This window comes from Cygnus atratus, chromosome 2 (genome assembly GCF_013377495.2).
Source record: "Cygnus atratus isolate AKBS03 ecotype Queensland, Australia chromosome 2, CAtr_DNAZoo_HiC_assembly, whole genome shotgun sequence".
Taxonomy (NCBI): domain Eukaryota; kingdom Metazoa; phylum Chordata; class Aves; order Anseriformes; family Anatidae; genus Cygnus; species Cygnus atratus.
The window spans coordinates 136289478-136301872 of record NC_066363.1 but is presented as its reverse complement, the minus strand read 5'-3'; the positions used below and the strand labels follow the sequence as shown (position 1 = coordinate 136301872).

Genomic DNA, 12395 nt, shown 5'->3' with positions numbered 1-12395 from the left:
TCACACTACAACACAGAGAAATGTCATCTCCTCCACTTCCAAGCTGATGGGAGGCAAAGCCAAAGCCAAACAAGTATTTCATTTAGCCTAAATGACCCCAGATCAGAGCCCAGACTTCTGCCTTGATCATAAGACATCCTCCCTCCAGAGCAGCATCTCTCTTCATGAATTTTCTGGACTATCCACGCGTGTAACTCATTCAGCTCATAAGGTGATGGAGCTGGACAGGACAGCGGGTGGCACGTGAAGCGATTCCCATACCTCGGTCACGCTGCTCAGCTCGCTCTCAGCTTCCGTGGCTTTCAGGAGGAGGTGGTAGAGGTGGTGCTCGCCCTCGTAGTCCACAGGCTGGCTCAGGTGGAGCTCCCCGCTCCCCTGCCTGACGCTGAACAGCCCGCTGGGGTTCGTCAGCAGCGAGTACGAAAGGGGCTGGCTCTGGAAGGAAACAGCCTCGACCACTGCTATTCTGTAAAGAGGGAGAGAATAATCCCTCGCTTCAACACTACAAGGAAAGATGGGTAAGGTGGGTAGCTAGAAGAGTGAGGAGTGGATGGTAAAAGGTGGATTCAGGCTGGAAGCGCCTGTGCTACAGGAAGCCCCCTCATCTCTCACCAAGCTGATCCCTAACACAGCAGAGCTGGGATAAAATGCTTTTCAATCCCCCTTTTAACACGAAATCCCCTTTTCTTCCCCTATGTACTCTTTCCAGGGCTTTACAGGAGTTACTGTTCTGCTTCAGTTGTATAGATAACTGCTACACTTCTGACTTTCTCTGAAGCTTTAGATTAAGAAAAGGAGTTGGTTCAGATGGATAGGAAAAACAGTAAGCACGGGGCCTTTCCAGATATGCTGCTGTGTCCCCCTCACAGGCAATGAAATAAATGCTTGTCTTTCTACCATGACTTATGCTCGGAAGCTTCATCTCTCACAAGTCTCTGGCCAGCATGACAAAACACTCTAAGGCCGCCTTAGCGAAAGCTCCAGGGAGGGAGACAGATTTCTCTCCACCCCATTTGGTCTCTTTTAAGGAGCAAGTGGCACATCTACAGCAGCTTTTCCTATTTCACCAGCTTAATTGGAGATTTCTTATTCCTTAAATGCCCTACAGTGCAGCTCCACCTGCAGCTCGGTACCTTAAAACCCCGTGCTGCTCTCAAGCAGCTGAACAGACCCTCAAACACCAGAAAAAAGATCATTTATTTTAGAAAGCACATCACATTTATTATATTGTAATACACAAACGCACACGCATAGCCCTGAGAAGTAAAAACAGGAAACATCCCTTTATTGGGCTCCGTAAAGATCCTCCCAGACAGTGGTGAGGGAGGTCACCTGACAAAGCAGGACTTACTTTTCTCCCGCCGGAGTATTTTCGGGGACAAACACGCTGTAGGACATGTTAGTGAACTGCGGAGGCCGGGAGCCTGCCAGGACGGAGATGGAGGCATAGGGGCTCTTGCTGCCATACTCATCCGAGGCTTGCACGGTGACCACGTACTCCTTGTTCCACGCCAGAGGCAGGCCCGTCGTCCTGATAACCCCGGTGTCTGCATCTACCTGAAATCGCTCCTCACCACCTGCCAACGTACGCAAAGCTGGTGTGAAACATGCCCCGCAGCAAGAGCGTTTGCATCTTCAGTGTTTTACGGTGAGCTATCCTCAAATCGTCTACCTATAACCTTGCATGTGCTTATTTTTCCCTTTCCTTATCTCTTACACTGTGCTGTTGGCTGGTGCAGAGTAAAAGAGACAAGACCGTACAAAAACCAGAGCCTTAAGCTAACTGTAAGGCTGCAACCAATTTCAAAACAGAAGTAAAGCAAAGCGAGGGGCAGAAAGAAGATTCCCCTCCACATATCTATTTTACCTAAAGCCTCCCACCTTCGCTGTATCTTGTGTCCCCCCCACAATGGATAAAACCTATCGATTGAACTCATAAAATGGGAAACTGATAAGAAAAATCTGCAACTTGGCAGATGCTTGCCATTTTTTCAGCTTGGACCTACCTGCAACTAGTGTGTAAGTTAGGCCAGCGCTGGTGTTTTCGCTGGTACTGTATCGTGCAGCGAGCTGGTAGACGAGGGTGCCTTTGCGGGCGTCTGGATCAACGCGTGCCAGGTAGGGGTACGGGTACATGGCCCAGGACAGGAGCTCCTCCTCTGGGGCCAGCAGGGTGACGTGGCAGAGGTACCAGTCGTTGTCTGCAAGAGATGCACACGCTGCTGGCAGCTTGTTCGCAGACCCAAGACGAGGACTCGAACTGCACTGACCGAAGTGGGTTTATAATGGAAACCTTTGGGAAGCTGAGAAGCAAAAAACATGCCTAAAGATCACACCTGGGAAATAATGGCGGTTATTTTGTTTACATCCCCTCTGGCAAAACCATATGAATGTGGAAGAGAGAGCACGGCATGTGAGGATGTTTCCGAAGCACTCGGTTCCACGGCACCAAGGCTGGATGCTCACACAGCGCCGCGCTGGGCTCTCGGTGCAGGAGTTACAGGGGCAGGGCAGGGCCAGCAGCTCCAACCCACCGCTCAACCCTGCCCAGGGAATCTGTGCCCGAGAAGCAGTTCCTGTCAGCCTCCAAATCGTGGCTAAGGAAGTCTTGTAATCTTCAAGACTGAAACACAAAATTAGTTTCTAATTACCTGTTTTTTCCTCAAATTAAAAGAAGTAATTGCCAGGAAACACCCGGTGCACTGAATAAATTAATAAGCTTCCATCTCAAATATCATACCAAAAAATAGTGGTTCTAGAAAGCCCCTAAATTCTTGTGCTATAAATTTGCAATTTTCCTTATGAATCACATTTTACAAGAGTAATTTTTTAAAATGTAATCAAATCGACTGAAAACTATGAAAAGATCAGTGTGTTTTGGTAGAAACAAAAAGGAAAAAAAACCGAGGGGGGGGCTCATTTCTTTAGGTTTAAGTTGCCTTGAGGTTGTAGACCTCCCTGCAGACACAGCAGTTACTGAGGCAGCAAGGTAAAATGCCTGGCGGGCAGGCAGCTTGCACAAAACCTGTTTGTCTTTAACATTACACATCACCACAAAGACTGGGGGGAATTGCTGCCTATTTCCAAGATCCTCCTTGTTTTTTGTTTTTTTTTTTATTCCCCTCTTTCAAGCACTGTTCACTTCTCTCACTCAGATTTGGTAATACATCTTCCTCATAAACCACCTAGGAAATCATAAATCAGATTTCTCAGGCCTAGCAGACTTTTTCCTAACTAGATGTTGTATGGCTGCAAGCCACTCCTGTGTCCCAGTTTCTAGTCGTTAGCCTTGACTAACAACAGAGATTGTTTTTTTTGTTTGTTTGTTTGTTTGTTTGGTTTGTTTTTACCATTCCAGCTGCTTTTGAACACTCCAGTCCTTGCTTTTCAGTTATGATCGGTCCCAGGTACTCCAGTACTACCTAAGGATGGACCAAGCATGGGTGTCAGATTCTCATAAAGCAGCTCTAAAACAGCCCTTAGCACCAAAACACCTGCAGCCCAGTCCTCACCAACTACACAGCATCCTAGAAGAAAAGCTCTGGATCTGAAAAAAATTAAGACACATACGGACATGGCTTGTGAAGACTCTTCAATGTGTATTTTTGTGCCTTTCAGAAATTTCCCCCCAAATTTCAATATACATAGGAATAATGCATTTAAAGAGTATTTAAACTTATAACAGATGTCTTATAGGAATAATTAATCTTTAACTAGCATTCATCGCTGGTTTTACAAATGCTTGTGGGCCCACAGAAATGGTATTTACACAGTCATGCTGCCAGCTGTGCCCACTCTCTCCTGCCCCAATGGCCTTTGAATCCAGTGGCTGATTTGTTCCTACAAGCCTCAGGAAAGCCAGCAGGGATCCCAGATAATGGTTCGCTCTGAGGGAAAGGAAAAGAGAAATCAGTTTTCACGTGGTCTCGATGAGCAGACTGGTGCAGTTCCAGTGCGTCACGAAAATGACGGGTCAGCTCCACACCGAACACTGATGAGAGATTGTAGAGGGTGAAAGTTCTGTTAGTGAAGAGATTGGTGCCTCAGAAATACTCCTAAGGTTTGGGTACAGCGCTCAGGGGTATCATATCCCCCGCGACACACTACCACACCTACTGGGCTCCATTGCAGTAAGTAGGTATGGCCATATCTCGAAGGCAGGGCAATAGCCTTACCATCGGAACAGATGTCTGTTCCGTACACACAGCATTTGTTTCCTCGGCCAAAACCTTCGCCAACCCACCTGATGTGAAGCAAATACATCCGTAGTTGTAGGCACAAAGCACTCCTTACTCTGCTGGCACCAAGTGCTGTTGTCAGGTCCTTCCATCAGCAGTGTGCAAGCAAGAAGAGCACAGTTACAGGAGCAGAACCTCCTCCTTTCCACCAGCCCATTTCCTAAGGTGATGTTTTTAAACGTTGCTTCTTAAATTTTTATGCACCAATTGCTGTGCTGGCACCGAAACATTGATGCCTGCACTGAAACGCCTGCATGGAAGCCACCAGCACATGAGTGAGGACAGCCTTCAAAGGGGAGCAGAGAGGCGTGGATGGGATGAAGATCAGCTCCGCTTCAGGACTGTATTTCCAAAAGCAAAATCTGTTTGCACACTTGCCTAGGTACAAAGGAACGGGCAAACTACCTGTGCAAACTGGATTTGGGGCATCCCATCCTGCAGCACCAACATCAGCCACACGCTGTGCTTGTGGGGTGTGAGGCAATGGTGAGGGCATGCAGGGATATTTCTGGCAAGGTGCAGCTTTGATCTGGGTCTGAAACAAATTTTAAGTGCCTTCCTGTTGCTTTAATACACTGACTTTTCAGAAATATGAAATCCTAGGCTGTATAAAGAGAGTTACCAGGCTGGTGTTAAGGATAAAGGGCTGCATATTTTCCTTTGGAGAGCTCTGCTCTTCTCTTTATCTTGTTACAACAAGGCATCTATTTAAGTGACGAGAAATCCTTATGCACCTTGCTAGGAATACTAGTAACAAACTTTACATTTACCTCTTCACTTTTGAAGTTTTTTGCTTGTTTCTGATCTATAGACATTACCCCACATTCTTACCACTTATTTATTGCCTCTGGGTCACTATATATTTTTACCGTGAGATTCTTCCAGAGATACAGACAGACAGGGTAACACAATAACCTTCATCCTGGAGCTTGCTGTTTTGTCTAATGATCCCTGGCCATTAAAATGGTTTTACAGTTCAAGCAAATCAAGCTTTTCCTCTGCTGGCACCTGAACTTGAAGGCATAGCAGTGGCATCCACATATGGCTTTAATCAGTCCGATAGAGGGAAGAGAAACCAGCAGCGTGACCTCCAGTCCTGGCTGCCAGGTCAGGTTTCTGCTTCTGGTCTCAGGTTTGGTTTGCTCTAAAAATGTCAGGGGGTGCCAGGAAGAAATGGGCCATTTTTGCATGAAAAAACTAAGCTGTATCTTCACTGGAAATCAGAGCTGGCAACGTACAAGGTTACTCATTAGCTTTTACGGAACCTGCATTAAGCGGATTAAATGGTTTTCCCTTCCAGGTGGGCATACTGGTGAATGTGTTTTTTCTGTCAGAAAGCAAAAAGAAATCAAACTGCTTGATGTTTGAAAGCACAACGTGGTCTAGGTGCATTTTCAGGAACTTCAGGATTTGCAAGATGCCTTTTTAAAAACGTAGCTTGCTGTCGGTGAGTCGCACGGCTCGCTGCCTATCGGGCTCTGCCTACGACACCCCTGCAGAGGATTGGGTCCACAGAGCCCTCTCAGCCATGAGGGCAATCCCATGCCCATCACCTGCTACTGCTAAGTCAGGATTCAGGAGGCTGCAGTACTCCACACTCACATTTATTTCAGTATTTCAACGCTAATACCTCATCTTCTAGGACTACAGTGAGACAGTGCTCTGTGTTACCGCCTTTTCCTTGAAAACAAAAAGCCAACACACAAACGTCACTGGAGAAGCAGCACCCGCGAAATCTCCACTCATACCATTTTTACGTAACACATGGCAATTAGTGAGGGTCTGATGGCTTTGTTTCTCGTTTAATGAGAGGATAAAAAGTTGGGCGCATGCCCCATAGTATTGACTGCTGTGTCACCCACTGTTAATTATATTTGGTAAGTGGCATGAGGAGAAATGAGGAGCAGGCACAAGTTAATTCTGCTTGGCTTTAGACAGTTCACCAAGTTGTTTCAAATGAGAACAAGATGCTCGAAGCCTCTGAATCTTTAGTTGTCTTCATAAGCAGCTAGAAAGAGATCCCAAGTTCACTACTGTACACATTTAGGAGATAGTTTTTATTTTAAAAGTGGCTCAAAGGAGCAACTAAATGACCTTGTCCCACTTGATCATCGAATTCCTTTCTCCCTGAGGCTCATCTCTTGTCAATACTTTATCGGTGCACAGACAGGAGTAAAAAATACATTGTACAGCACTGTATTGGAGAGGACAGCACGGCTGATTTATACAACACTGCCCACAAGGTTATTTGCTTTCGTTAGGGATAAGCAAGGCGGTCAAGCAGCACAACACCCTCCTGGCTTTGTCTGTGGCTTGACTGAGAAGTTCTGCCTTGAATGTCAGAGGGTTTTTTTTAAGGTTCAGGGCTGGAAATACTGCCCAGCATTTTCACCGTGCTGCTTCCCAGCTGCGCAGCCCAGCGCTCCCCTGTACGAACAAGTCTCCCAAACAGCGCTGGGGTTTGCAGCCTGCACATGACAGAAAGGAGCACGCAGCCCCAAGCATGCTTCAATGTATTTGTTTTCCATCTAGCTCTACGTTACACAGTTCCCGACCATTACAGGCTGTATAAAACATTTACAGAAAGCCCTACAACCCCCCTCTGCAATGAAGCGGTGCGAGAAAAAGAAAGAAATGACATCCACCAATACTGTCAGCGACCCTGTCAGACAAACTCCGAGTAAGAGCAAAGCAGCTCCGGGGGATGTGTGCGTGTGTGGTTTGGGGTGCCTGTGGCACCCCCATCCCCTGTCCAACCCCATCCCCTGTCAGACCCCATCCCCTGTACACCCAGATCCCCTGTCCGACCCCATCCCCATCCCCTGTCCGACCCCATCCCCATCCCCTGTCAGACCCCACCCCCTGTACACCCAGATCCCCTGTCCGACCCCATCCCCATCCCCTGTCCGACCCCATCCCCATCCCCTGTCAGACCCCATCCCCTGTACACCCAGATCCCCTGTCTGACCCCATCCCCATCCCCTGTCCGACCCCATCCCCATCCCCTGTACACCCAGATCCCCTGTCCGACCCCATCCCCATCCCCTGTCCGACCCCATCCCCATCCCCGCAGCGCCCAGACGAGGGTCCCGGAGCCCCCCCCCGCCGCCCCCTTACCTCGTCCCCCTCCTCTGTGCACCTTGACGAGCGCCTCGGCGCCGCCGCCCGCGGGCAGCTCCCCCCTGAGGTAGAGGCGCCCCGACGCCCTGTCCACCCCCAGCGGGGCCTGCCCGGGGGCCGCCATCTCGAACCAGCCGCCCGCCTCCCGGCCCGGCGGCAGGGTGAACACGGTGTCGCCCACCCTCGCCCCCGGGGGCAGGCGGGCCGCGTACCGCCGGGGGCCGGGGGGCAGCCCGGGACCCCCCAGCCCCTCGGTGGCCCCGCAGAGGGCCAGCAGAGGCGGCAGCAGCAGCACGGCAGCCCGCGGCATGTCACGGCTCGGCACTGAGCTCCCTCTGCGTGGAGCCCCAGCCCGCCCCCGCCGCCAATGAGGGCCGGTAGGGGCGGGCACCCCCGGTGGTCTGCGCTGGGCAAAGCCACCCTTAGTGGCGTCCCCAGTGCTCCCAGTGCCAGTCCCGGCCCGCCCGCATCCCCCCTCGTGGTCCCCCTTGTGCCAAGTCGATCCGTCCCGCTGGTCGAGCTGGGGTGAGGTTTTCCTGCTGGAAGTGCTCCTCATGCTGAGCCCAGCTTCGGTGGTCTACCAGGGGGCTGTTGGCCAGGCAGCTGTGCCATAACCGCAGTGACAACTCGTCCGGGCTGGAAGGGAAACTTTGCTGAAGGGCCAAAACGATCCCGATCAGCTTTGGTTGAGCATTACGGGCAGACATCAAGATGACAGCCAACTGCTAGGCCATGCTGGGAGCTGGCGGGGCACGGGGAGATCGCACCCTGTTCCCGCAAGCTCTCGGCCCCCATCGTTACCCCAAGGAAGGTGGTGGGATGAGCCACATCCCATCCGAAAGGAAACCCTGAGCGTTGCTCATTGGGGTGTTACCAGTAACAGGAAACCACCATCAGGATCCAAGCAGGGTTAACTTGCTTTCACACCTCACCTTTACTCTTTGTGCCCTACCTAAAAATGAAATGTGAATAATTCCCTACCTCCTAAAGGCACCGGAAAGATCATTAAATCATGACACCTACCCTGAGCCAGCCAGAACACTGGAATTTCTGGTCCGGTGTTTATGGTCCAACCATAAGTGGACCATAAAATGATCTTGGTGGTCTTTTCCAACCTTAAGGATTCTGTGATTCTGTGAGCATGCAGTTTAGGGAAAGTTCAGGTCAGAACTGAGATACAGATGGACAGATCATCTTCTTTAATGCCTTGCATCCTACTGGCCTCACACAACCTCTTAACAAGCAAAACCCACTGAGAATCAAGTACTCAATGTTAGTAACATTGCAAGACACGCTACACTTTCTGGTCTTTTATATTCTCACGCACATTTAGAAACATACAGTTTTGTCTACAGCATATCAAGACGTGGTCTGGATTTTATTCATACTACTGGGACAAATAATCCCTCACATGCGTGAACCCATGCACTCTTAATATGTTGCTAACATGATTTTCATGATGTAAATTTAGGCACATGTTGGCAGAAATGTATTATGTTTATTATGTTTCCTGGGCAGGACACTGCCGAGACAATTGGATGGCTCCTTCCACATAGCCCCGTTTTCCAAAGGAACTCAAGTCTTGCTGTGAAACTGAAGCAAAAACCACAGAGACTGATCCAGCATTAATCAAAGAGGCAGCGCCAGCAGGAATAGTGGAGGTGGCTCTTGGCTCCGATAGGAAACAACGGAGAGAATAACCAAATAGAAATATATTAAACAAGCTCTTTAGAAATCTTCAAGACACCATCAGCTTCAGCGAAACTCATTTTTAGGATTCTTCTCGAGCAAACCTGATGGGGTGAACTGGGGACCGCGGATCGCAAGCAGTAAATCTAAGGCCTGCTGTTGTGAGGCCAAACCAGCAGCAAGCCCAGCGGCCCTGCTCTGACCGCACCAAGGCCCCAGGACGGGGTCATCACATCAGGGAAATGCTCAGATCACTACAAAATGAGTCCCCTGATTTTTATTTTTTTTAAAAAAACAAAGACTTCTACTCTAGTGTACATTTATCCGAGCGTTAGTAACGTGGAAATAAATTTAAATTACACTGCTAGTGTCTGCATGCTTTCGAGGTAAGTTTACATCATGAAATGAAAGCAATACTTGGTTTTGATTCACTTTTCTAAAACTGTACGAACAGGTCAATCACTTCTGCTGAAGCAATCGGTATAACCGTGCGTTATTATCCAGATTTGATGTTAGGTCAGCTGAAGAAACAACACGAGCTCTTTCCTGTATCCACAGTTTCAGTGGCCAGGCTTGGAAGGGCCAAACAGCTTCATTCTTGCCCATCCTTTGTCAACCTTCTTCAGAGGGGAGAATGGCGTAGGGATTTCATATTCATCTTCACTTTACAGAAAAGGTTGGTATTTATTGCAACGGTGTAGCAAAAAGTCAGCCTTAACATGTTTTTGGTCTTCAACCAGTCAATATAGTAACATCAGCTTGATGGTCAACATGCAGTCAAAACTTTGAAACCCAAAGAAATGCCAAGGCATTGTGAAGCTGTTCAGAATGCTGTAGGTGAATGTATGTACTGCTGGTGTGTCATAACCTAGTGAGCCATTCAACAATATTCTATATTGCTTTACATTTTTATATTTTACACACGAATTTTAATAAATGAGATGCATCTCAGCTCATTACTATTACAAAAATGTCTACCACACCTTTGTTACCAAAGCAATCTGGAAGTGTACAGGAATAGAAGTGCGTGCGTGACTGGGCCACAGCAAAAACTGGAAAATCTGGGAAACTAGGTCCTAGAGGCAGATTATAGAACTAGCATTTAAGGAGAGGAAACAAAATGAAATAAAACCAACAGTAATTTTACCTAACTCCTCTCACTGATTAGGATCAGAATATATATCCTGTTATATATACACGTGTGCATACATAAAATACACAAACACTTTATATAAAAATATACATGTATTTATATGTACATGTAAATACTATTCTATATATAATAGAATATTTTGCATCTCACAGCTGGTAACCACGATCTATTTTGGATAAACATGTGGAAGAGTGCAGAAATAACGGCATGTATTTCATGGTGCCAGAAAGCCCCATTCCCATTTCATAGAGCCTAGGGTGCTTGAAGCATTCACGGCTAACCATGAACACGTCAGCATCAGTGCATTTCATCTTTTTAAAAATAAACTTTTAAAATTCCTTTTAGACGAGCCAGGAAACATTCTGAAGAATTGTTTGAACTCGGAAACATTAAGAATGAAAGATGTAAATACATATTTTTGGGTGACATGGGATCCATTTTTTTTTGAGAAGCACTTCATCAGATATTTCTATCAACTTTAGAAATTTAACTAAAATAATCTCAAGGTTTTCATATTATTACATAGGGAACTATTACAAAATAGTCAGCATTCACTCCTGCTATCATCTTATAAAATGAAAGAAGGCTCCAATACATGTAATCGTGATCTGTAAAAATTCAAGACACGATACACTGGTTGATTAAAAAAATTAAATCATTAAGCACTGATGTCACATGGCAATTTATTTCCAGCTGACATGCCTGTTGTGGGAGGATCTTTAGGAAGAAAGTTAGACTTCGATAAATCCATACAAAGCACCTGGTGTTCTGCCACTCATCTTCATACCGGCGTGTCTCAACATGTAGTCAAAGTCAGCATGACGTGGATTCAGTCTGAACGAGCTGCTAATCCTCAAGGGTTGTAAAAAAGTGTTTATTCTGCCCATATTTTGGGCACAGATATTTTGGGCAAGATATCTGAGGTATAAAGTCTCAACTTGACTGAACGTTGCATATGCAAATAATACAATAGAATACAAAAATTGTTTTATTACCACAAGAGAGAAAGGAATTTAATTAACTATGAACTTCCCCCCACCTGTGAAAGGGTATCAGGGTTTGCAAAAGAAAGCATAAAACGGTTTGTCCCAAACCAATCCATTCTTTCTGGACTTGGCTTTTATTACAACTTTTTTTTTGCACAGAAAAAGTTTGTCACAGGAGAAAAATATGTACTATTTATACATCATTTTGATAAAAATATGTCCAAGACAACAAACTGGATGAAAGGAATTGGATTCCTTCAATTCGTTATTAAATAGCTGCACATAGATATGTCCAGATGCCATATACGCTACTACTAAATGTCACCATTAACAAGTACAGCATCACCAATAATTCTTCCGCATTACTGAAGTAACAGAGCTTGAAACTTTGGAAGGCATTAAACACCCACCTCTCTCCCACCAAATAAATAGGTACTCTTAAGCATCACTGGAAAGGCAGAACTGCGTACATGTAATTGCGCTGAAATCGAAAACATTGCCAGATCTAATTACACATTTAGACATCTAGCTGAGGTACCAAACAACTCAGAATGCCTTTAGGCATAGCAAGCCCCGCATTTGGCATAGGAAGAGTGCAACAAGATAACGGTGATATTTTATTTCAGCTGTACTGATAAAATAGAAATGAGTACTAAAATAACATGCATTGCATGTTTTAAAATTTTCACTTTTTTTTTTCTGAAGTTTTAAAAAGAGTACTAAAGGCATGATTATACGGACATTGAGGTATTACTCACATGAAATATTGCTTGTACTGGAATAAACTCAGCTTTTCTTTTATCTTTAATACCATAGTAGAGTCCATCTGTCCATCAAAATATAGGGGATATACAGACTCAACCATCACTAGCAATAAACAGAAGCTTCTCGTGACATCTCCAAAACACAACAGCAAAACAGACATCTCTAAATGCAAACACAACATGCACACCCGCGCACTCACACAAACAGCTTATGCTTTCTCCTGTTAGACTTTTGGTTGAAGGATAGCTTATAGTTAATTAACAACAGTCATTAGAAGGTGTTTCAACGACATTTTACAATCCCTACGACTGGATCTTGCAGCTCCTACTCATGTGAACTGCACGGGAAAGCTGATGAAGGGTCACACGACTTGGGTGTTTGCAGATGACTTATCAGAAATAAGGTGGTAAGAACAAACTTTGGTCCCTAACCTCCTACCTTTCA

At 46.3% G+C, this 12395-nt stretch overlaps 1 protein-coding gene across 1 annotated transcript in view; it reads right to left on the bottom strand.

The window, feature by feature from the left end:
• Positions 1 to 7668, bottom strand: part of LOC118247827 (neural-cadherin-like) — a 42901-nt gene extending 35233 nt beyond the window's left edge. Inside the window, exons 1-4 of the mRNA XM_035546127.1 lie at positions 7356 to 7668; positions 2007 to 2201; positions 1352 to 1577; positions 262 to 466 (exon numbers count right to left, since the gene is read on the bottom strand). Coding sequence (XP_035402020.1) covers positions 262 to 466; positions 1352 to 1577; positions 2007 to 2201; positions 7356 to 7668 — 939 coding nt within the window. The remainder of the gene's footprint in view (positions 1 to 261; positions 467 to 1351; positions 1578 to 2006; positions 2202 to 7355) is intronic.
• Between the last annotated feature and the right edge of the window lie 4727 nt (positions 7669 to 12395).